This window comes from Cynara cardunculus (genome assembly GCF_001531365.2).
Source record: "Cynara cardunculus var. scolymus isolate 2C chromosome LG 2, CcrdV1, whole genome shotgun sequence".
NCBI lineage: Eukaryota > Viridiplantae > Streptophyta > Magnoliopsida > Asterales > Asteraceae > Cynara > Cynara cardunculus.
Genome location: NC_037529.1, coordinates 7,481,556 through 7,506,835, shown reverse-complemented (window position 1 = coordinate 7,506,835; position 25,280 = coordinate 7,481,556). Strand labels below are relative to the sequence as shown.

At 35.3% G+C, this 25,280-nt stretch overlaps 1 protein-coding gene across 5 annotated transcripts; it reads right to left on the bottom strand.

Moving 5' to 3' along the window:
* Positions 1–4,649: 4,649 nt before the first annotated feature.
* Positions 4,650–22,094, bottom strand: LOC112507850 (nuclear poly(A) polymerase 1). Of its 5 annotated transcripts, none has more exons than XM_025112579.1 (14): positions 21,744–22,094; positions 20,202–20,367; positions 19,749–19,947; positions 19,583–19,660; positions 19,387–19,494; positions 11,444–11,506; positions 11,191–11,352; positions 10,248–10,361; positions 9,983–10,045; positions 9,564–9,893; positions 8,670–8,834; positions 7,650–8,579; positions 5,683–5,756; positions 4,650–4,916 (listed from the first exon to the last, which is right to left on the bottom strand). In XM_025112579.1, exons 3-14 carry the CDS (start codon positions 19,863–19,865, stop codon positions 4,871–4,873), a joined length of 2,250 nt encoding a protein of 749 aa, XP_024968347.1. In that variant the 5' UTR covers positions 19,866–19,947; positions 20,202–20,367; positions 21,744–22,094; the 3' UTR covers positions 4,650–4,870. The 5 variants fall into 5 exon arrangements, with proteins under 5 accessions (XP_024968347.1, XP_024968350.1, XP_024968349.1 ...); XM_025112582.1 differs by having other exon boundaries at positions 19,749–19,906; XM_025112581.1 differs by lacking the exon at positions 21,744–22,094 and adding an exon at positions 20,450–21,096 and having other exon boundaries at positions 19,749–20,367.
* Between the last annotated feature and the right edge of the window lie 3,186 nt (positions 22,095–25,280).

Genomic DNA, 25,280 nt, shown 5'->3' with positions numbered 1-25,280 from the left:
TAAATGTATTTATGAATGGAACCTTGATGGGTTTGCTGATAAGCATATTTATAATATGTGGCAGATTCAGATAGCCGAAAATGATATTTACAAAACAGCTTTTAATGTTCCTATGGGACATTATGAATGGAAGGTTATGCCCTTCGGGCTTAAAAATGCTCCCTCTGAATTTCAACAGATTATGAATGACATCTTTTATCCATACAGTAATTTTATTATTGTTTACATAGATGACATTTTAGTTTTCTCTAAAGATATTGAGAGTCATTTTAAGCATCTTAATATTTTCAAGACTCTTGTTATCCAAAATGGCTTAGTCATATCTAAACCTAAAATGTCTTTATTTCAAACCAAGATAAGATTTCTTGGTCATGATATTGAAAAAGGAACGATTATTCCTATCCAACGCAGTATTGCCTTTGGKGATAAATTTCCYGAYCAAATTCTTGATAAGACTCAATTRCAACGATTTTTAGGAAGCCTGAATTATATTTCTGCTTACATTCAAGATTTAAGTCAATATACTTCTCTTCTTTATGATAGACTTAAGAAAAAATCTTGTTCTTGGACTGATAGTCATACTTTAGCAGTACAAGAAATTAAGAAAAATGTTAAAAACCTCCCCTGTCTCATGCTTCCAAATCCCCTTTGGAACAAGATTGTTGAGACTGATGCCTCTAACTTAGGATATGGAGGTATTCTTAAACAAATTGATCCCATTTCTAAGCAAGAATTTCTTATTCGTTTTTATTCTGGCAAATGGAAAAAAGCCCAGCTTAACTATTCTGCTGTAGTTAAAGAACATTTTGCTATTGTCAAATGTGTTCTTAAATTTCAAGATGATTTATATAATCAAAAGTTTTTAATAAAAACTGATTGTAGCTCTGCTCAATTTATGTTTAAAAAAGATTTTAAGCATGACGTTTCTAAGCAGATGTTTGCCAGATGGCAAGCTCATCTTGCTCCTTTTGATTTTAATATTCAGCATATAAAAGGCAAAGATAATCACTTGCCTGATTTCTTAACTCGTGAATATCTTTCTTGAATTTCAGGTACCTTGTATCTCAACCTGATGTGCTGTGCATGAGCTCATACAGCTCTTACTCCTCTTATAGAGGAGGAGGCAGCTCTTCCCATGGAAGAGGCCGAGGTGGCAGACATTCCTCTAATAGGGGAAGAGGAAATAATGTAATTGCCCAGATGGGTAAACAAAAGCTTATAGCTTCAGACTTATCACATGATAAGGAAAAAGAGACTCCAGGTTTCTCTTGGGTGATATCCCAGAAGACCATCCTCTAGCAGAGGCATACCTTAATTATATTAAGGAGAAAAAAGCCAAAGAATCTTTGGCAGCTTCAAATTCTTTTGCTAATATTAGCAAGGAAGACTCTTCCAACTCGCAGTTCCATGAAACTGGTGAAAAAGAAGTTATACTTCTTCTTGAAGACAAAGATCTTCAATGGAAAGATAATCCTGATTTTATTTTACAAAGATATCTTCATAAGACATCTTTTGTTCATGGTTCTTTAAGGCAACGTCAATTTTATGAAGGCCTACTTATCTCTACAAAATCTGTAGAAATTACTCATCATTCTTCTAATAGTAGAGATGAGATAAAYGGAAATTTTAATTTTTCAAAGCTTGTCATCAAAAAGATTATATCTTTTGAAGAATGGGGKTTTTCCCCTCTTGCTGAGCGAGAATGGTTTTCACCCGCTCATAAATGCAATTTCAAGTTTAATTATTGGGATTATATCCATGGTTTATCTAAAGTTCTACTTTATGATAACGAGAACAAAAGACATTCTTGTTTCTTGAAAATTTGTGAAAATTGCTTCCATTCACCGATAGTGCAGAAGGCATAAAATTCTGCAGAGAAATTAGCAATTTCTTCCTTTGAAAAGTTTTCAACATACCAAGTTCTAAAAAGAGCCCATTTAGGATTACCATAGTAATCTTTGCAGACAAGCTGTCTAGCAGGAGAACCATGAGTGAAATCTATCTTTCCCTCACTAGTGACCCAACTCCTAGAAGAAGAMAAATTCATTAAAAACTTATAGATTAAAATCAGACATGGTCTCTACCACCCTATGAGGTTGTCTGTTACTTACTTGAGCAACTGGATTGTTATGAACAATACCATTTTTATGAACTCTAAGTTCATCAAAAGGCTGCCGAGAGGAGGATTCAATATGCTCTTCTGGCTCAGAAGAATGAGTTTGAGTGTCTCGTAAATACGAGGTCGAAGCCCTAGAAGGCTGGACTAAGGATGGCTGGCTTGCTTTAGTCCCAAAAGGAGAAATAAAGCTATGAATGCCATGAGATAGTGATTGAGACCTTAAAAGAGGTCTGGTCTCAGTATAGGGAATATTGCGAGGATCGTCGAATTGGACATAGACATAACAGTATGACAGAGGAATATGATATTCCTCAACATCTTGATCTTCTTGATCATTGGACCATTCCCAGAGTTGAGCCTAAACTCATTTATAAAATAGGCACTTTTGAAAAGCTTGGTTTAAAACATATTGTTAAAACCACGGAATCTTCGATTCCTCTTCAYAAGGATGAAATGATGATTCGTCTTTTAAATAAAAAAGATATCATGCCTTATTTCAAAACTCATAAGTTTTTGCATATTGGTCTTGTCCAAATTGCGTTTAAACCGCTCACTCTTGTAGGATTACCAGAAAGTTTTCTTGCAGCTCTTAGAGATGGAAGAAATCTTAATTGGCAACAATCCTTRATTGGAATGATCCAATCCAGTTTGGCCCATGGCCCTGTTTATTTTGATGTTTATCCTAACCTGAGTTTATCTTTAACAGATGTTAACCTTTTAGATGCTTTGACTTTGAATGTTAAAACTCATGGTTATAACTATTCTGCAGGGACAGAAGTTTTCTGTATATGTTATAGAATCTATTTCAAGCCTTTATTTACTCTTAACCCAAGATGTAAAAGAGTTGATAAAGATATTAATGAGACTATTCTTATAAAAACCAATTTTAATAGATCTAAGATCCAAACCCGTAGATCTATCAAATTGGACAAGGTACCAGCATATTTCTGAGAGAGTTGTTGGAAGGGACTCGGAATCTCCGAATGCGAAGATGTCTGTTGGCGATCTTCGAAATCTTTCTTATAAAGTTGAATTTTCTTGACGATGGCGTCATACAGATCTGCTCCTTCAAGAGAAGAGGAGTTTGGACACATACGATCTAATTTCTCCCAATATTTTGAAAGTCCTTGACGTTTGAGACAAGGGATCATATAATGATCATAGCCAAAGATTGGCTTCCATTTCCATATCCATGGAATGCCAAATTCTATAAAGAAAAGGCAAACATTACTACTATCAATTTAATTGAAAAAATTATTATATGTTTTAAATTATTTTACGTGATTTGTAAATTATTATTGTTGTAAATAATTACCAAACAATTATATTTCATTTTGCACCATATCCTCTTAATCATTCTGACCACTTAATCATTATACATTAAATCATTTAGCAACTGCCAAATAGTCCCTAAATCTTTCAGGTTAAAGTATGTTTTCATAACAAATAATTAAAAAGAAAAATGTGACAAATAATTTTTCTTTATCTTTATTTTCACATATTTTCATGATAACATTTAAAATTGTTGACTTATATTTCAAAATCAAAATCGTATTTTATTTAAAACTCGAACGGTACTCGTGTAAAGCAGCGAAATACATCTTCACTTTAATGTTTCATTTTTTCATTTTATTTTTTGTCTCTATTGATATAGTACGGTTTATATAGTTTTAATAAAGATCATGTTTTTATTTTTGAAGATATAAAAATTTGAAAAATATATCGATATCAATAACAAATTAACTATTTAAAAGTTCTCATTTTTTGTACAATTTCTTTAATTCAATTTTTTATTATAATTTAATTTATGTTTAATAGCGAAGTAATTTATTTTTCGGGTTTAATAATATAATTTTTTATAAAGATAATGATTATGTTAGAACTTAATAATTATCTTAATTATATTTTAGATTTTTAATATTTAAAATGAGATGTTTATCCTGTATTTGATTATGTTTGTCTACAGTTAGTTACATGAATTCAGATATGGAGCTTTAATAAATTACTTACACACAATCTACTGTAATCTTGAGTTTTAAGTAACATGCATTAATAAATATTATTTTATGTATAAAAAGTGGATTTTAAAAGTTTTTGTCAAATACTTTATTTATAATATAGTGTATATTTTAATTAGTTGGATAAATGGTTATCAAAGAACCAAAGTTGGATCATATTCCAACTTTTGTTGGTACAAAATATAGCAATAATTGAACAAAGCGACTAGTGAATTCCTCCATAACACATTTCCGTTAGTTTGTCTTCATTTTTTCTCGAGTCATATTCCCTTGTTTTGTTTCTATCTTCTATTTTTGGAGGTAAGTCGAGAATTCGAGTTCTGTATATATTTTTTTGAGACAAATAGAACTATTAAGAGGTAAACAAATCTCGTATTTGCCTTAGAACAAGAATTGAAGTATTCAATGGATTTTTGAATATTTATCTGCTTTTGTGCAGCCCTATTATCACTTGTACATTTTGGAACAAGGATCGGAAATCCATTGAAGCAAAATACATGTAAGAACCAACACAAAAGAATTTCCTTGGTGATCCTGCACTGCAAATACCATAAAAACCTTATTGAAAATTGGAATTTAAACAAGAGAAATGTAGGGTTACTTCGATGAACATTTCATTACTATACAATGAACCGCAAAGTTGATCTTTGGTTTCTCTGGTAACGGAGGGAGAAGGGGACGGGGCATTACATGATCATCAACATAGTATAACTCCATTTGTCACAGACCACTTTCAAGTGCTGTTGCCAGTATCCTTGGCCAATGAAGTAAAACTGAACCTGTAAACAACAGAAGATTAGCAACACCATCTCCAATGGGAACACCAAATTTGACATCAAATAACAACAATGGGACAGCAAATTAGGTGCACCACCATTTGTTTACACCAAAATTTTAATTTTACAACAATAGGAAAAGATAAATAAGTTATATATGTAGAATCTTACATTTTGGTGTAAGATTTGGTGTTGCCCATTAGAGATGCTTACACCACAACTCACACTAAGACGAAGAACATCAGACTTTTTTTTTTAGAGAATCAAACTAATCCTCTCTACTTTTGCTTTCTTGATTGATTATGACCAATAGATATACGAACTTTTTTATTAGATTCTGTGTTGTGCCCCCTATAAGGACCGGTTATTTAGGAGAATAACCGTTTCATAGATTTTTTCCAATAAATGCATGGCCTTTTGACAGAATTAAGAATGCCCCTGCCTAATAGAGGAATGCTTCTTTCTAACACAAGAATGCAAAATTTATCAGAAAGTCATGCACTTAAAAGTGGATCTATTTACCGGTTTCAGGATGGAGTACTAAAGCAAAACCACCTACTGTAGTTATATATAATATGGAAAGATTCGTCATTATCTTTGATAATTGGTCAAACGCTCCCAAAATACTACTCCCTCCATCTCAATTTAAATGTTGCATTTATTTTAGGACAATGGGAGTGTATAAGTTGGTTGCTTTTAGTTGATCAGATAATAAGAAAAGAAAATCAAAAAAATTCTTTAGGCTATATAAAAGCAAACTAAAAATTACCTGATGACTGGCTTTTTCTGCGCTGCAGCTGTAGCATGAGTAGCCATTGGAAAGGGTGCAGCAAGTTCAGGGGCCTTTAGAGAAAAGTTGAGAAATGAAAGAAATGTCAAGAGTTATACCAATCTTGCAAATGTTAAAAAGACTACACTAGAAAACAATATCAATAACAAAGTCACTCAAGTATTGTGCATATGTGAATTATTCATCATGTATTACACATATGGGAGATGGCATTTGAAATATACATATGCACACAAATGAGAGTGTTGTGGACCCTAACACGATAAATAGTGCTTGTCAAAGTGTTGATGACACAAGCTATCTCTAGCTCAAAAAAAATTGTGAGAACAAGGCATCGGCAAATTACATAAACCATGTATATATGTGCATATATCAATACATCAGCATAGGGACAGTTGTAAGTTGTAATGTAACTAAGAAAGATATGCAAGATGAAAAAGCATAATGGAAACATTTTAAATGACTAACAATTTTTGCAACTTGTTTTACTACCAGTCTACCATGGCTAAGAAGACTGAAAGATCCAGTACAAAAATTTATGAAAATATTAAAACATGACCATTTGGAAAGTGAGATTGGGTTCCGATGAGAAGCGTATGAAGGGATCTCGACCCTTGGATGCACATTAGGGTGAGATGCACCGAGACGAGATGCACCAGATCAATCGCCGTATCAAGCGAGATTCATGGATTGGTTTGAGATTAAAGGTGATCAAGGGTCCAGATCCTTTCTTATGTTTCTCACCTTAACTCTCCTCATACGATCCTTCACCTTGGAAAGTGTGTCCAAATTCATGCAAGTGCTACGCTGAACTCCCTGGAAGGGTGCCAGAAGATATACATAAACCAAACCAAACCAAACCAGCCCAGTATATCCCATGCCCCACCCCGGGGGGGGGGGGGGGGTGATTTGTATGTAAATTTGATTTCTACCTTAAACTGTAGAGTGGCTTTTTCCATTATGACCTCCTAGTGAAAAGTGTGTGAAAAGAAGAGATACATATATGCTAGATTTGAAAAGCTATATTGACAGAAGCTTTACATAAACTGCGTAAATTGATGCTTCAGTTCATTCAAGTACGAATAGCTTGTAGCCCACTGTCTATTGGCTCAAAACATAATATAGAAATTTCCAGATCTGAGTAATGTTAAGAAAGAAATCTCATTCTTCCCTTTATTGTAAATCACGTGACTTTTTGTACTAGAAGCATGTTTTTCAGTGGACAGAAAAAGAAACACAAGGTCGAAGAGCATAGGAGAAGAAAACAGAAATATCCTTTCCAAGGTTAGCCAAAAAGCAGGGTTGACGGCTTTGTGATTCAAATCGTACAAGAAGCACATTCTGTGAAAAGCAAAATCTCTACTGAAATTCACAACTAGGTAGAGCCTGTTATTAATTGAGGCTACAACTTCTTTCAAAGTAATAAAAAAATAGGGGATAGAAGACAAATGAGAGTTACTTCTTATTAGCTCCTCAAGAAGATAAGAGCCTAGAACGATATTGATGCTATCAGATGTATGTATAACATATTAACATACTGTATGATTGTACAATTATAACTTCCATTATATATGTAAGTCTCATCTCTCTCGACCTCCCTCATAAATTCTATCAGTCTTGTTCATCTAAAAAATCAACTACTTTGCAACTGACTCCAATAAATCAGTAACATACAGTTTCTTTCTGTACATATGAACATGCTATTTGAAATTCGTTTTCCCTTACCCATATACTTGGATGTAATTATTTTATCAATTTCTTGCAGATTTTCAACAGAGCAAGGTGCAGAAGATAGCAAAGAGAGTTAGAATGATTGATGTTTCAAGATAGGATGCACAAATTAGAGATCATACAAAGGTATCTGGATAGTGCTGTTTGAGATATACAAACAACACTTCAAGAAAAAGCAGATTTACATGCAATGAGAATAAATTATTTGAACTAACCTCAAGCTCTTCTAAGTTCCCATTCAACTGCAAACTGGAAGAGGCACCTGTTGTATTGCTAATTGTCATCGAACTAGCTACTTCTTTAGTGGCTGAAGATTCCATGTCATTTCCTATTGCAGTCCCACCCAAAATTTTATTTTGACTATTATTATCAAGTTCTTCTAGCTCCTCAAGTTCTTGTGGGGAAGTCTGATGGGATTCATATGGACCAGACATTAACTTCTCAATTGCGAGCTTCTCTGCTTCTCTAGAGTTTAATGGACCATTGATATCTGCATTGTTCTGGTACAGAAGCTCAGTTTGAACTCCAGATGTTCCTACTTGATCAGTTACATGACTTTGGATCATTTGTCTCCAGACATCTCCACTCATGTTAGTGTCTTTAGAGTTTCCTAGCAAAGAAGTAACAGTAACAGTACCAACAGAAGGACCAGCCACACTGAATTCTTTGTTTGATGGGCCTTCATTAATCACAAGCTTAGCAGCTGTAACCTTAGCGTGCATCTCATCCTCCTCCCGCTTTCGCTTCCTCACATCATCTGATGTATCAACGACATTACCATCAACCGAACTTCCGGCATCCACACTGCTAGTAGCGCTTGTTTCTGGGACCCGCCTCCCCTCTCCACTCACTCTGGCGGGTCGAGAAGGCCGGATACCACCAGGAAAAACAAAAGCAGGAATGTCCCTACGCCTAATATGGGTTACATTTATCTCCATTCCATGCTTCCATGATGAATATGAACCAACATTGGCTTTAAATTCATCAACTGTCAATCGTATATCAAACTTCTTGGCTTCATTGACGGGAACACCCTCTTTTCGTTGAAGACCTAAGAAGTAACTGCAGTGGAAGGGATCTGAATTGTCTGAAAAGTCCCGTGGATGTGGGTGGCACTGCAGCATTTTGAAGGTATCTCTCTCAATCTAGATTCGCAGATGCAAAAGAAGTTAGAAATGGACAAGAAAATGCTCCAAAAGCAACACCAGAATAAAACTAAAAATGTAATGCATCACCTTCAGAATAAGGTAGCGCAAGCGAGATTCCACCCAGCCTTTCCAGTTTCTCATATCATCATCATTCTCTGCAGCTATATCTATCTGCAGATAATTCCTGTATGCTTCAAAAAAACGATAGGGCTCAAAAAGTTCAAGCCAACTACCATTATTTAACTCCATAGCCTGCACGAGAAAAAAATAATTACAAGAGAAATCCATCACAAAGTAGACCAAGTAATCTGTCAAGTATCAAACTTGGATGTGATCTGATCATCAACATTAACACTACTCTTTGTCTGATCCCTTTTTATGTGGGCCGGGGGCTCATGGGGACAAGAAACTTTCAGGCTTTGTTGTCGGGAGGTACACATACAGAATGATTTGCTACAAAGGCCAGATTGATGTTCCACTAACACACTGCCCAGTTCTCAACTATCAAAGTGACTTCACATACTTGTTAGAAGAGAAGCGCAAAATAATTCACCAATTCACACATTGAGAGGGAGCATGCACAACATCAATCATAATAACCTGCTAGTAAAGATCGAAAATCCAAATGTGAAAGTATATGAAGTTTAAAGAACCTTTTTTTACTTTCAGGGTTTCACTCCTTGATCACCAAATTCAAATTCAGTTGATTATGGATAAAACACAATAAAAAAATATCAGACACAAATATTAGAAAGTACAATTACAAAAGAGGTAAAATGGAAAGGAATGCACTTGAAGAAGCCCATGGTTCTGGGGTCATGAAAAGTACAGTCACTAGCAAAGAGAGCAGGCAGCAAACATTACGCTATGCATATATCAATAATTGTAAAAATAGTTCTAGCTATACTTTATCCTAATAGACGAGGGCCTTGTTTTGCTCAAAATCAGAAGATACACATAAGTTTAATTGAATGATCGTACCTCACAAATATCATGACCTCTCTTAAACTCTTCAGTCATTATTCGTAAAGTACTTGATGAGACATTGTAGCTAGAGTTCATGCTAGGATAAGCTGGAGTAATAATAGGCATTAAGTGGTATTTGTCCTTATGGTTTCTTCTTGGGTCCCAAATCTGCAATCCAAGTGATCCTTCCTCGATAGCACAGAGCATTACTGGATTTGGCCATCGCCACTGAGTGTAGACCCTGAAGAATCGAGAAACTAGCATATTGGGCAGAGCATTAGGATACAGTTGGCAGATCCGTGCAACAAGCAAAGCCCAGTTTATGCCACCTAGAAATCCTGCAACCTGACAAAAAAAAAAGGAGATGCATTGAACTACCAAATCCTATTTAGCGATCAAACATGGAATCTTGATTATGAAAAACCTGGACATACATTTGAATAAACGCCACGTCGCTTGGCCCAAAACCTCATGCATCTTAATGTTGTGCGGAAATTCTACAACAGGAAAAACAATACAGAATCAACTAACAACGAAATGCACATATAGAAGTAGCAGACATCACATAAATGAAATAGCACAAAACCAAATGATGCCCTAAAACTACTTATCTGCCAGGCTAACTATGGTACCTAAGTTGATTTAGCAACTATTAAAATACACAAAATCAAATAGAAACAAAGAAGCAATTGGCAATACCTGAATATTAGGCACTAAACGCAGGATCCGGTCAGTAACTCTACATCCATTAAGACTCCGAACTGACTGCTCATCTGCATTTTGCAGTATTGAGTCTTGAGAAATATCCAAATCCTGCAATATATAACTCATTAGCAACCAAGATGTTCACATTTCTATGCTATATCATCACATATCTTTAATATATTCCATGGTCCACACAGCCTATGTTTCAAGACGGTTGCTTGCTTGGTGCCTGAAACGTAATTTCATAATGTCTACAATATTGGCTCCACCCTGTGTCTGCAGGCTGAATGGCTTTAAGGACAATGCATTGCACAGGGTTGACAGTTAGATGTTTACACCCTAGGTAACATAGCACAAGATGCCAGCACCTTCACCAAGAGCAAAAGTAAAACTAGTCCTTGGCCAGTTTGGCCTGCTTCAATTGCTCAATATCTGATACAAATATACACATTTATTATTCACCCACATCCAACTGTATTGCACGACTTCAGCAGATGTTACAGCAACCATCTCCAGAAAAAGCTGCAGTTTTTGTTGGTTTCTCTTTCCTAAATGCTTGAAGTTGGATCAAAGGACTGCCGATAGAATCCAGTTACTCACTCAGGCAAGTCAAAATTGTGGGGAAAGCATGGGTATTACCTCTAGCTCTTAACAATATTTTATGTGTGCTCAGATATCAGTTTAAAACACTGCCAGTAACCTCTATTGCAGCAATACATCCAACTCATGCCTTGGGAAGTATGGGTATTCTTCCTTATACAAGTCCAAGCAATAAATAATTTTGTGTATACATTTAAAATCTAGTTGGTGGCATGTTACACAGATGCTTCTGGTTGCAAGCCATAAGGATGAATCATTCTGTTTGGGTTTATACCAACTGCTTTTCAGTTACATTTAGAGATCAAAGATAGACGATAAAAAAGCTTGACCTACTTACTTCAGGTATAACCCAAAGTGAAAGTTTTGCATAAAGAAGATCTATTGAAACCCCATTCAACTTGAATTTCATCACGGGAACATGAGCATCAGGCACAGGATGTAATTCCGTAACATCAGGCATCTCGGAGAGCATTCCTTTGAGCTCACCAAAGAAATCTTCCTGTGGAAAAATCATACAACCATTAGTGAGTTGATGTTCATCAGGGGCAATAAAATTACAAGATTAGCAATAAGAATAGAGCAGATCTTACATCTCGTGCTGCATGTCTAGGTCCAACACACAGTGTGTCGATATCTGCACCAGGGCCATGCACCTATCAATAAACAAAAAAATATGATAAGGTGAGGCCAGAATTAACTTGCAGAACTTGTATCACAACTAAATAACAAAAATACAGATGAAATTCATCAAGTTTGGAGCAGCACATGAAATGGCATACCATCGTTATAGATCACCTTGCAAGAAGGTTACATTAGAACCCAACCCTATCCTCTATAGAGTAAATCACACGAGGTAGAAAGACCAAAGTTCAAAGAATAAGCCGAGTCAATAAGGAACAGGAATCCTTTTGTATGTTAACTTCTGTAAAAGGATCTTAATCACCATGTCTGGTTTTCCATATATCAGACTACTTTGGCACTCAATTTTTTTTAGTATTAAGTGCCAAAAAAATTCAATTACAAACTACATGGAACCAGATATGTTTCTGTTCTCTGGAGAAAAGAAAAGATCAACCTCAGATTTCTACTTTAGTGTACTACAGTATGGAAATGCCTATGAAGCACAATGTAGTGTCTGAAAAGTTCAACAAATCCGCTGGGCAGGCCAACAACAAAGAAAAAAGGATGTCTTGGCAGACGTATAGAAAGAAGTCCTCTTTACACAGCGGAGTGAATGGATTCTTTCCCTAGTAACAGACTCAGATTACCCTCTCCTAAGCCCAATATTGAGCCCAACTACAAAGAGCTCTCTGATGTTCCAAGCCTCGCCTTCACATGCAACACAAGAGGAGTTGATTGAAGAATTGTTGGAATTCAAGAGGTAAGACTCACACAGATACAAGTGTGTTGATGAATCCATGAAGCATCAGCAGTAGCATCACCTGGTCCATGCTGCATTTGTAAAGAGATTGGCATAAACAGTACTGTGCCAATCGGACAGAAGAAAACCGTTTATCTTGCACAGTACGTGCCAAATCAGTGCAGATATCAGCACGACCGTGCCAACCAGGCAGTGATATTTCATCTAATCTGCATAGTCCATGTAGAACATAGGAGGGATGCGCATTCGTGGAAGGCGCCTCGGGAGCAGGAACAATTTATTCGAACAGGGAGTTTGCAAAAAGAAAAAAACCCATTTTTGGATACAAGTACACAAAAGCAAAAAAGTAGGGCTAAATATGGAAGCAAATCTCATCATCAGATTTATGGATCACTTCTTATTTAAAAAATTGTGTATCTTGAGAAGGAAAAAAAAAACCGAGTTTTGCTTTGGGAGAGAATTCATCCTTATTTTTTAGACTACTGGAAAAAATAGAGGAGAAAAAGCAGACGACTTTGATTATTGGTTCATCATCTTTTTACCAGCCAAAAAGACTGACAAGGAGAGGCATCCTTCTGCTTCTTCATGAGACATCGTCAAGTTCTTCATCGAAAGCATTTTTGAAGAGCTGAACTAGATAAAGACGAGGACCTACAAAATCTGATTGCAACCCCCTACACATTATTCAGGGAATTCTCTTTTTAAGTAATTTGAGCATATTTCTTGTTAGGTTTGTAATTGGATTTTCTTGTTGAAAATCTTGAACAGTGAATATGAAGTTGAGCCCATTATGCTATTTTGTTACCAACAAGAGTGAGTGATTCAACTGGAGGATTGATTGAACGGGAGACTTTGTTTTGTTGTATGGAATTCTTAGGAATATACAGGTTTAGTTCATTATTGAGTTGTACTTATACTTGGTCTTTTGAATGACAACTTTTTTACTTTTTTTATAACTTATCATCTTAGAATAATGAGTGGAAGGATCGATCTAGGGTGTCTGGTCAAAATGAAATGAAAGGTGTGATACAGAGACAAAACATAGAAGCTAATATAGGAATATATTAGTTCTTGCATCTTTTGTTTACATTGTGCTTTATCCACTAATTAGTGCACACACACACCACAAGAATACGAGTATTAGTTGGTGAGTTCAACAAGTTCGAGAGATTGTTGGTATTAGAGGGGTGTGTCAGCTAAATATGTACATTTTTAGTGTGGATTCAACAAAACTAATGAAATAAATTAGGAGCCCCTCTTTCAACCAAATCTCATTTGTTTAAACAGATCTAATTCCTAGTATCACTCATGTAAGTTGTGTGTGTGTTGAACTTTGAAATTTAAGTGACTTGGTTTATTTGCAGTTAACAAATGATTTCGTGGTTCAGCTTTAAGCTTCGTTTTAGTTAGAAACTACTTAAGTAAAGTAGTTTGTTAATCACCCAACACAATTATTAAACTGTTAATTTTGGTGCTATTTACTAAACTTTTACAATTAAGAGAGTAGAGCAATCCCCGTGATACTCGAATTTACTAATCTATATTACTTGGCATTATATCGAGAATGCTCATTGAACGAGAAATTCAATAAGAGAGCTCGGATAGCAATACTGGTTCGATCTGAAAGCTCCACTGTTCTAAATAGTGAGAAAGACTTTTTCAAATTTGATCTTTTACCTCGTACACTTGCGAGTTAACTTAATTGTCCCAAACACTTGACAAGAGTACAGAAAACAACAAACTAGCCTAAAGAGAAACTGAGCAAGCAATAAGAAGCGCCAAAAGCTAAACCATTAAGATAAACTAAGTGCCAAATAGAAGAAATTCATGTAAAATAAGGTTGCTAAGCTAAGTAAAATTAAAGCTAGAGATCTAAGTTACATCAACGGCATCAAGGATGAGATGCAAGAATTTTTTATCAAGTACTATGATGTTACAAGCAACAAAGGGGTTATTTTAGTAAGTCGTCAAACAAAATAGTATTGTGACAAGTGATAAGAGAACTCGATAGCTTTTCTAAAGATACCAATAGAAGATTTGCATTTGTGTTTAACATGAAGGAATCTCTCTACAAAGGATGAACGCACAAAAACCTTAAGGGCATCAATATCTCTTGCAAAAGGTTTGGAGAACCCTAAAGGAGGTAACCAAAGTACCATTCCATGGTTTTAAAAAGTGGAATTGGACGTCGAGGCGTAATCCCCGAGGCGGAAATATACATATATATATATATACACTACACAAATATATACTCCTTATATACAATATATATACAAATCTACATTCCACTGCCACATTATACACACAAAAATATGCAATACACACACACACACACTGGAGTACTAGACACAAAACATATATATCATACTAAATTACAAAAAGAATCTATATACACTTTTTTCAATCACGAAATATAGATATAGTAACAAAAGAAAGATATGTTGATTTATTAATATAATATATATGTATATATCAACAAAGTAGGAGTAAAAGTGGGAGTAGAAGTGGCATTATGACATTGACACGTGGAAGATTTGAAGGGACCCTTAGAGACTAAATATAAAAGAAGTGTATATACATACATGTGATACTATGGTGAACTAGAGAAGAATCGAAGAAGAAAATGGGAGAAAAATGGAACCCAAGAAGTAAGGGCAATAGATGAATAGCAAGGGCTTAGGAGAACCAAAAGAAGAACTCACAAAGGTTTTCAAACAAGAACTCGAGATGGTTTCGGTCATTTTTTTAATAACTTAGCCTTTGTAGAGAGGCGTACGCCTCAAACCACCAAGACGTACGGGTGCGCCTCATCTGCTTTTTAAAACCATATATCATTCACCATGTTTTTATTTGTTATCTTCAGACAGAGAGAATGTCGCATCAATAAATGAAGAGGTTTGCTTTAAATAATGGTAGTTTTTTGGTGTTTATCGACTTAGAGAAGAAGTGCCAACAAGAGTAATGTGGTTGTCTTTTGAAAAAAGGAAATCCAAGCAAAAGAAACAAAAGTACGTGTCATGTTGTAGCAACAAGCACAATAGCATACAAATGTCTTTCCTATTACTGTCAAAGTTGTTAAAGGTGCAAGGCACACTTAGGCGCAAAGGGGTCCAGGGGACAAGTCGCGAGGTCCAGGCGCGAGGTGTGGGCCTCATGAATGCGAGGCACATCGTATGAAAAAATAATATATATACACACACACACATAGTAATACACAACTCAAATACCATTATATAGAAAGTAGTAATATCAACTCAAATACCATTATATAAAACATAGTTCAATTTCAATTTCCAAAAGGTAGTAATATCAAACATATCTCAATAAGGTTTAAGCCTCCAAAGCAGCAACCAGAAATCCAGATTCTAGAAGAGAGCTGTGAGGAAGAAGTATAAGGTTTAAAGTCGTGAGGTAGAGTACAATGCATGGGAGGTATTTTTAGGAGATGACTGATTAGAATTGAATAGAAAATTGAATAACTTATCTAATAACTCTTTTTTCTAGAAGTCTTAGGAGGTTAGAAGACATAATTAATATTAGGTTTTGTCTTATTTAATAACATTTTTTTGTAGAAGTCTAAGAGAAAAGAAAATTATTTGAATTTAGAGCAGATCTGTATAAGGTGCGCCTAAGCCCATTTTGCGCCTCAGCCAAGGCGCTGCGCCTTGGTGCGCCTCGGTATCTTTCCTCGCCTTAACATGGAAAAAGCCCAGTCCTTTGCGCCTTATGCGCCTCAGCTCGCCCTTTTCACAACTATGATTACCGTATGCTCAGACTAATGAAGAGCGTCAAGTAGTCATCCTTTTGTTTCAGCTCCAGACAAGCTCCAAAAGAACATACAAAGATGTACGCTTTTGCCGATGAATCTAGTGTTTTGGATGACAAGACTACCCCGAGATTAATGCAAATTTTGAAGGTATGGAGAAACAACATAGAATCTACATTAGGCAAAACAGAAGCAAAATAAACTTTGACAATGTTGATAGGATAAATGGATAATGGAAAACGTGATAAGTATTTCCCCATAAAAAGTGTTCAGAAAGATTATATTTGAATTTTACCAATAGATTGGAAGATCATTGAGAATGTTAGTTATAGGACAGAACCGGGAGGATTAAATGCTAGATTGGCTTCTAGATGCTTGTGTTTGGGATGTTCTGTTAAAAGGCAAGTTCATTAAAACAAATGTGATGCCTAAGACAAAATGTTTGCCAAAAAAAAACAGAAGATGCATGGCAAAATATGTTGAGGGGGACAAACGGCAACAAAGTGCAACATTACATGAGATGATTTAGGCATCTACAATAGGCACATGCGGATGCAGCAATTAAGAGAGAAAACTTACACCGAGAAGGTGAGAATCATTGGAAGTAGAGACCAACCACGATTTATCATGGTAGTAATGGAAGAGATTTGAGTATGTGGAAAAGATCAAATCGGTTGGCCATAAATATGCCAATTCTACCCAAGGTTTTAAAAAGCGGAATCGGGACTCGAGGCGTTTGCCTTGCACGCCCTGGGGCGTAGCCTCAAGGCGGTCCGAGGCGCAAGCCTCAAGGCGTAAAACAAATAAAATTCATAAATATTAATAGTAAGCAAAAATAATTCCATACCAAACTTTAAACTCATAGATTCATAAAATAGTAGTTATAAGTCTAAAAACATATCATTCTACAACTTATAGTTCCCCTAGCATGATCAAGTTGTATAGCTCCACAATTGTATCCATAATCACTAACACTTTCATCTTTCAAATCCACAAAAAACAGAAAAATTATACAGAAAACTGAATATAATATAGAAAATACATTATACATATAGAAAATACATTATACATGATATAGAACATATATACTTGACTAAATATATATATAATATAATATATTATACATAAACTAAAAATATGGACACAAACTAAAAAGAACTTACATTTTGGGTTGGCCTTTGAGATAAATATCTTCTTGAGAGAGGAAAAAGTCAGAAATGGAGAAGGAAAAAATAGGGTTTAGGAGGCATGCGCCTCAGAAACGACTCACGCCTCAACGCCTCAAGGCACTGCCTCACCAATTGAGGCTTAAGCCTCATATCGGTTAAATTAAATGTTTTATGCCTTAAATACACATATTATGAGTAATTTAAGTACTCTAAAAAGCTGCCAACAGCTGTAGCATTTATTAATCTCTCACATTTATAAGGCAAGTAGCTTACAAGGAAAAGATTGAGAAATCAAGCCTAAGGGGATGAGATGTAAAAGCTAGAAGWGTGTTGGYAAGCTATGTGATGATTAAGCAAGACTAGTAAGCATGACTAAGCAAGCTAATAATGAGTTGTAAAGGCTAAAAGCATAAGTTGGCAAGACTATTTGATTACAAGGCAAGTCTAAGAAGCATGACAAAGAAATACTAGAAGCATGAGGTGTCAGGATTCTCTTCCTAGAAGCATGAGGTGTTAAGATTCTCTTATCCTCAAGTAGGAGGTGTAAAACTCCCATAAGAGTACATGTCTGAGAGCAAAAAGAACAAGTAGTTGATGCAATGAATTCACCTATAAATAGTGGTTGAAGTGTTACCATTAGTTCCATAGCAAAAAAACAAGAAAATCTCTCTCTTTATGTTAATCAAGCTTGAAGAAAGGAATTAAGGAAAAGCTAGGCATAATCAAAGTGAGTACTTATGAGATTTATGAGGTACATACATGCTACATAAAAGTATTTTATGCATTACAAGATTTTTTGGCATGTTTGCTTTACATGGAAATGTTATACAAGATATGCATGACATGTTGTGATACAAGTATGTGTTTTACACCAAGGCATGAAAATGTTTACATGCTATGTGTTACACAAGGCATGAAAGTTTTTACATGTTATGTATGACCATAAATATCCAACATACAGAATATTACAAGAAGGGATGACTTGCAAACGGACCTTATAGGGGAGCCTTTTATGGACCCGGGGGTTAGCAAACCTCAAGACAAGTATGGCATACTTACATGTTCCAAGTGAAATCTCAAAAGAATGTTTATGCATATGATAAAAAGATTATTTTGTGCATGATCAACGGTTTCAGTGAATTACTATTCACAAAATGTTAAGCATCATGAAAATTGTTTATTCATGAAACCATAACTACTCACTAAGCTTTTCAGCTTATATATCTCATGTATGTATCTCAGGAAAAAAGTGAAGAATATTTGCATGAAGTAGTATTTTACTAATCAATAGCAAGTTATATTGTATTATAAGCTATTGAGTTACATTTCCGCCAGTATTTCATCTTCAACGTAATTGTAAGCTATGTTATATATAAAGTTAACTTTCAAGTTCATATTCAAGACTTGGTAGTTTTAATTTTAATGTAACGGCACCCGATTTATTGTTTTAGAAATTCTGGGGCGTTACACCGCCTCATGAGCGGTTTTGGAGGCGTACGCCTCAAACGATTTTGAAAACCATGGTTATACCAGGATTGATCTCATTTTTAACTGCCTAAATTAGCTTGAGATAAAAAGCCTCAAGAAATCGCCTCAAAAGATAGGGCACATAACCTGAAGAAAGTCAAAACACAAATTTTGCATAACCATATGATCAATCACCCAGATAGGACTTAGAACAAGCACCCAGTGAAAAAACAAAACTCAATGTCAGAAACATTTCCCTACACAAGTTACGATAGGAAATAACAGTAACTAGAAAGAAAATAATCACCAACACTTGATTTATAATAAGAAGCGCGTCACTGATTGTTTTATGTAAACAAAACTAGTTAGCTTGCATGACACTATCTAACTTCTTCATCATTTCTTGGTTAGGGGAAAACTTTAGAGAAACTCTAAAAGGCAATAGCAACCATCATTCTCTCTTCCAAAAGATGGTATAAGCATTCTTGGTATACACTCAAGTCAAATGCAGCAACATTATCACAAATTTTGCAACACCAGAAACTAATGGTCATAACAACTGCCAAAACCTAAGGAGTAAAACTGCTTATTATTAATTTTATTTGCTGCATAAGCGTATCAGACACAAGAAAAACTAACAACAGGTGTTATTAAGAAAACAGTATAAGCACTAAATAATAAGTAACTGCACATGAGAACCACTACTTTCACCAAAAAGAAAAAGAAATATATCAAGAATAATCCTCATACCCCAAGACGATAGGATCCGAAGGTGAAAATTTTGGCATTGGCCTCCTGCACAAGCTGTTCATTTAACCCCCTCGCCCGGCTTACCTTTTTCACCCAGACTTTTACAATCTGCTCAATTTAGCAACATCACAGAAACAATAAAACATACAACGATAATCATCAAACCAGAAAATCCAAATTAGAAATATAATTCAACCTGGTCCAGCCGTCCCAAAACCTCTTCCCTGCTTATGGCCTCTTCATGACTCTCATACAGTCCAGCATCAGCCAAAAACTAAGCAAAGGGAAAAAAAACAAATATCTGAGTACTTGTTAATCTAACAGTTTGCTAACAACAGTTGAATGTGAAAGTAGCACAAAACCTTTTCCAGTTCATTGGTCTTGATCACATCATACTCGCTTGGACCCCCCAACGATATAGGCTCCGTGATACCCAATCTTTGCCCATTTTTCTGACTATTGAAGCCTTGGCTACCCATATCTTGGTAAAAATTTGAAAATTTTCTCAAAGAAGTTGAGTCTGATATGAACAAAATTTTAGAGAACTACTTGAATTCTCCCCTAGATTTTCATCAAAAAACCAGGAACATATAAGAAATAAGAAAACAAATAAACAAAACGTCACAATAAATCATCCTTAATGGTACAGTATGTCCCAGGACATAATAATTGAGCCCAACGCTACAAACAGAAAGGGAACAAAAAAAAAAGAAAAAAAAAAGGTTTTCAACAGCTGATTATCAGATGCTAGCAAAACCCTATCCAAATTAGGCTTCTTCTATATTATTCATAAAATATAATTTTCAGGAACAAACCCTAGCCTATGATATCGACCGAAGACAAACAACTATTGGTGATCAACTGAACCCTAGATTCCAACTGATCACCAGAGCACTGCAAGTGAAAAGCGGCCTCCTTTTCGAGCAATCTGTTGTAGCTTTTCCACAAAGCAATGTTCACCACGATTCAACGACAAAGAGCCTGTAAATTAATGCACCCAAGAAAGTAAGAAAATTGTATAAGATCATTAGATACGAAAATAAACAACACCAAAAACAATTACCGCAAATATAACCTAGAATTCAGAATAACCAGCCCCCTAGGCCTAAGCGGAGGCCGGAGGGTACCGCACCCCGATTATGACCAAATCGAAAATTAAGCGGTGCAGCTCGGGCGGGATTGAACTTCCCTTTAATTTGCGGCGATTAAACTGCTGTGAATGTAGCCCCCATACAAGAATTGACCAATTTTGAACTTCATACCAATTCAATATACGATTTCAAGACCAATCTAAAGAAAGGGTGCCCCTTTATGCTAGTTTCTAGAAAAAAAATATCAATCAATTCCTTTTCTCTTGATCTACTTCAATACGAAACCATTTGGCAGCAATTCTTACACGATTTAACATAACTTGACATCCCATAACTGACAACACAGTACATACAGAGCCGGTCCTGAGATTTTGGATGACCATGGCGGAAAGTCAAAAAAATGTCCCTTATATGTGTAAATAAAAACCAAAATAAACTATTTGAAGGGAGTTTTGGAACCTAGTCAATCTAGGAGGCTCATCCCCACGCCGATTTATTTTAAATATAACAAAAATGATGCAACAGGGGGGACATAAACCAAAACCCCGTGTAACAAAATATAAAATACATCACCATTCGTGGTTCGTGTTGTGAAATTGCCAAGAAAGTGGAACGATTAAGCAACATGGACAAATTGATAAAGAAGAAGAAAACATAAGCATCAATCTTAAGCCTTTGTCCTATACTAACCCGCTTCAAAACAGCTCCTAAAAAACTTCTAAACAGCCCTAAAAACTAAAAATTTTAAGGCTTGAGCAAATGGAAAGGAATGGAAATTCTATTCACATTTTCAAGTCTTTAGAGGATATAGTGAACAAGAAATCAGGAATTTGGGCCACCAACCTAACAAGAAATGGTTGTTTTTTATGGAAGGAAGAAGAGGTTTATGGTCTATTAGTCTTATACTCTTATAGACATCTTTAGGCCAACCCCCAACAATTAACAAATGGCAGCAGAAGCTTTGACTGTTTGACACACAGCAATGTCTGCAAACAGAAGTAACCAGACTCATTTCATGGATTTTACTTAGAAATTGCAAAACGAAACAGCCCCAGAAAGAGTCACAAGTCCCATTGTAATGTTATTTACAGAAAACCTAAGTAGGCATTAGGCAATTAGGCATACATGATACATACAGTAATCTTTAAACTTTTAAAGCTTAAAAGAAAACCTAAGTATGGAGTAATGGAGGGCACCTTCATCTAGATTATAAATTAATCAAACAAGAATTAGAAACATAAAATAAGTAAAGTATATAACCCTAACCTCACAAGTCACAAGTCATCAATCAGATTTTGAGCGGTCGAGAGTCGAGAGAGCGAGAGCGAGAGGCGAGACTCGAGAGCCGACTGCTGACTGCCGAGTGCCAACAGTGGTGAAGTGAACTGGTGATTTCAATCAACAGACAACAGCTCGTACTCGGTACTTCTAGTCTCTAGAATCGTCAATCGACAGTGGTGTGTGGTGATTTCAGAATTCGATCGACGGTGGTGAACGGTGATTTGAGATTTCAATCGTCAATCTGTTCGTGCAATCGTGCGGCAGCCGGCAAGCGACTGAGCAAGGCGAGAGAGTGGAGGACGAAAGAGAGAGCGAGGCCGATTGTAGTTGTAAACTGGTTACGGTAATTTTTTTTAATATATATATGTTGGGCTTCATAAAAATGGATTCCTTGGGCTTTTTCTGTCCTGGGCCGTGGCCTGTTGGGCCTATTGACCAGGGCCGGCCCTAAGTATATACATAATTTTAGCCTTTTAGGTTTTATTGCAGATGAACCAAGACAAGCACACATATATACTGATGGTGTGGCTATTATGCAAAAAAAATCGACAACAATCATAAGATTGTCGCTTGAAAGAAAAAACAAACTTGCAGAAATTGAATCACTAACCTCAAAATACGGTGAAGATCGATCTCCGTTGTGAAGAGAGTGGTTCGTATTTGTTGTGAGACGGATCGAGATTCACAGGCGGTCCTCTGTTGTGAGATCGATCAATCTCTGTTGTGAAGAGAGTGGTTCGTATTGTTGTGAGATGGATCAAGATTCATAGCGATAGATCGATCTCTGGTTCGTAATTTATATATTTATTAAGTAAAATAATTCATGATAATAAATGAGAAATAAAATAGAATCGGAAAAGTAAAAATAATAAGAAGTGGTGTCTTGTAATTCTTATATTTTTCTTTTTAAAATATTAAAAACTATAATTAAATAATTAATATAATTATAAACTTATATTTTTTTATATCCTTAAGGTTTAACAATGTTATTTGTAGTTCAATATAAAACTTTGTACAAATACACAAGGTTGTAAAAGAAATATACCATATATATATATATATATATATGGATAATTTACTTGTTTTAGCCACTTTTGTCTTCTTTAGGTGTCTAATTATATATTACTAGAAGGGTACTTGTGCAATATAACGAGACATATCTCGATCTCAATGTTTCATTTTATTTTATTTTTTGTCTCTATCGATGTTATAATATGAATTTATGTGGTTTTGAGCAATCAATAATKTTTTTCTTRATAAAATATAMWTTTGAAGATATCATAAAAATTAAAAAATATATATAAAAGTTCTCATTTTTTTGTATAATTTCTTTAAATTTAATTCTTTTATTATAATTTAATTTAGGTTTCATGACGAATAATTTATTTTTTGGTTTAATAATATAATTTTTATAAAAATAATAACWCGGTATTTTATTAGAATTCGATAATTATCCTAATTATATTTTAGATTTTATATTTAAAATAAGAATAATTTATTTTTTGGTTTAATAATATAATTTTTATAAAAATAATAACTCGGTATTTTATTAGAATTCGATAATTATCCTAATTATATTTTAGATTTTATATTTAAAATAAGAATTTTATCATGTATTTGATTATATTTATCTACAGTTACTTACATGAATTCAAACATCGAGCTTAATAAGTTGTACTTACGTATAGTTTACTTGTAATCTTGAATTTTAAGCAATATGTATCAATAAGCAGTACTTCATGCATAAAAGATGATTTTTAAGAGTTTTTATCAAATGATTTATAATCTAGTATAGATATTATTTAGTTTATTTTTTTTATTCCAACCATACAAAGACGGTTTACATAAGCTTGGATCTTTCTTTTAATGTTTTCCACCTGCAAAATTTGCGGAGGCATCTGAAGAACCAATGCCAATCGCCACCATCACAAGTTCTAATCTAAATTCTTCCATTGTTCTCGGATAGGGTTTCTCCATTAGGCATGGAAACAGGGCGAGGAAAACCCGCCCCCGGTTTGTAGTAACGTCCCCTGGCCCTGGTCCCCGGCGGGTACGGGGATTATCATCCCGTCCTTGGTCAAATCTCTAGCAATCACCGGTCAAAATCCGGTAAAACCCCGGTCAAACCACATAAATAGTATCATTTAGTTTGATTCTACCGAGAATTCCCGGCCCTGAGACCCGTAGCGGGAAATCCCCGTTTGGGTCGGGTGAACCGGATTCCCCACCGGGTCGGCGCAAATCACCATCCCTATTCTCCATTTCATAAGATCATAAACCAAGGTAAGTCCACCAAGTTTCATCTATCTGTTTATTTGAGCTCTATCTCTTGTTATAATTTGTTAAAAACTGGTGAATTAAGAATTGTATACACCACTTCCGCCAGTCAATGGTTCGATTATGGATTTGAAGAAGAAGCATTAACAGATCCATTCATTGTGAGAATATAATTCAGCCGTCGTTCACTTATGTTGACCAGATTACAATTGATTTTATGATCGATTGTGATTATTGAGACCCAGTTTTTGAAGCTTTTCTTCAATGGCCGCAAGCTCTTTCTAGAGCAAATTAGCTCCTACTTGTTTCAATTCTGGTGGAAAAGTCTTTGATCAAATTGAAAATGGATGATTTGAATTGTTTGTTATGTCTTAATAAGTTCTAATTCTAAATCATGAGTTGTTTTCTTATGGATCATTGACTAAAACCGATTCTTGGTGCCTAGAACAAATTACGGGTATGATTCTCTGCTTCAACATGGATCGTTGATAATAGTCTTTTACCCGGTAAACCTTTATCGGGTAAGCTTGCCATCTCACTCGGTAACCCTCTAATAAACAACTGGTTAGTCATTAACTTCATGAAAACAATCTGCCTACCTTTTTGAGTAGATGACATGTGTGCATCCCACAACAAAACCGCAACTCCTGATGTGATATACTACGCCTTGCTTGATTTGGTTTGGTTTAGCAAACTTACCTACATTCATAGTTGTTGTTAGAATTCTTATTGCATAACACATGAATTTGGCATAGAGGCTGATGTGCTAAAATCGTAAGTGTGCACACAGTGGGCATAAAATCCCCAAAGTGGCGGTGCAAGTGCACGCCGACACTAAGATCGCTTCAAGTAATAAAGTGGTATAGTACCAAGATCGTTTCCACAGGGACTGGACTTACTGAGAATCAGAGACTTTTCATGAACTTCTTGAACAATGTTTCGGGTTGAGAAAATATTTGAGTTTTGATTGGTGCAAAGCTTTAAAATATGAAATAAACCTTTAATATTAAAAGATGGGTATGGGTGTAAGCTTTGCTTAAGAATAGAGCAGGAACGACTTGGTTAGAAACCCATGGGATTTTTATAAGAACTCCTTTCTCTCGAAAGTGAATTCTTATATACTGTGCCCACAGAGTGCCCACAAAGCGTCCAAAATTATCAATCTTAAACTTGCCGATTTAGCTACTAGATAAAAAGATATCTGGCTCCACTAGTCTGAAGATTTATACTCACAACGTATTGTAG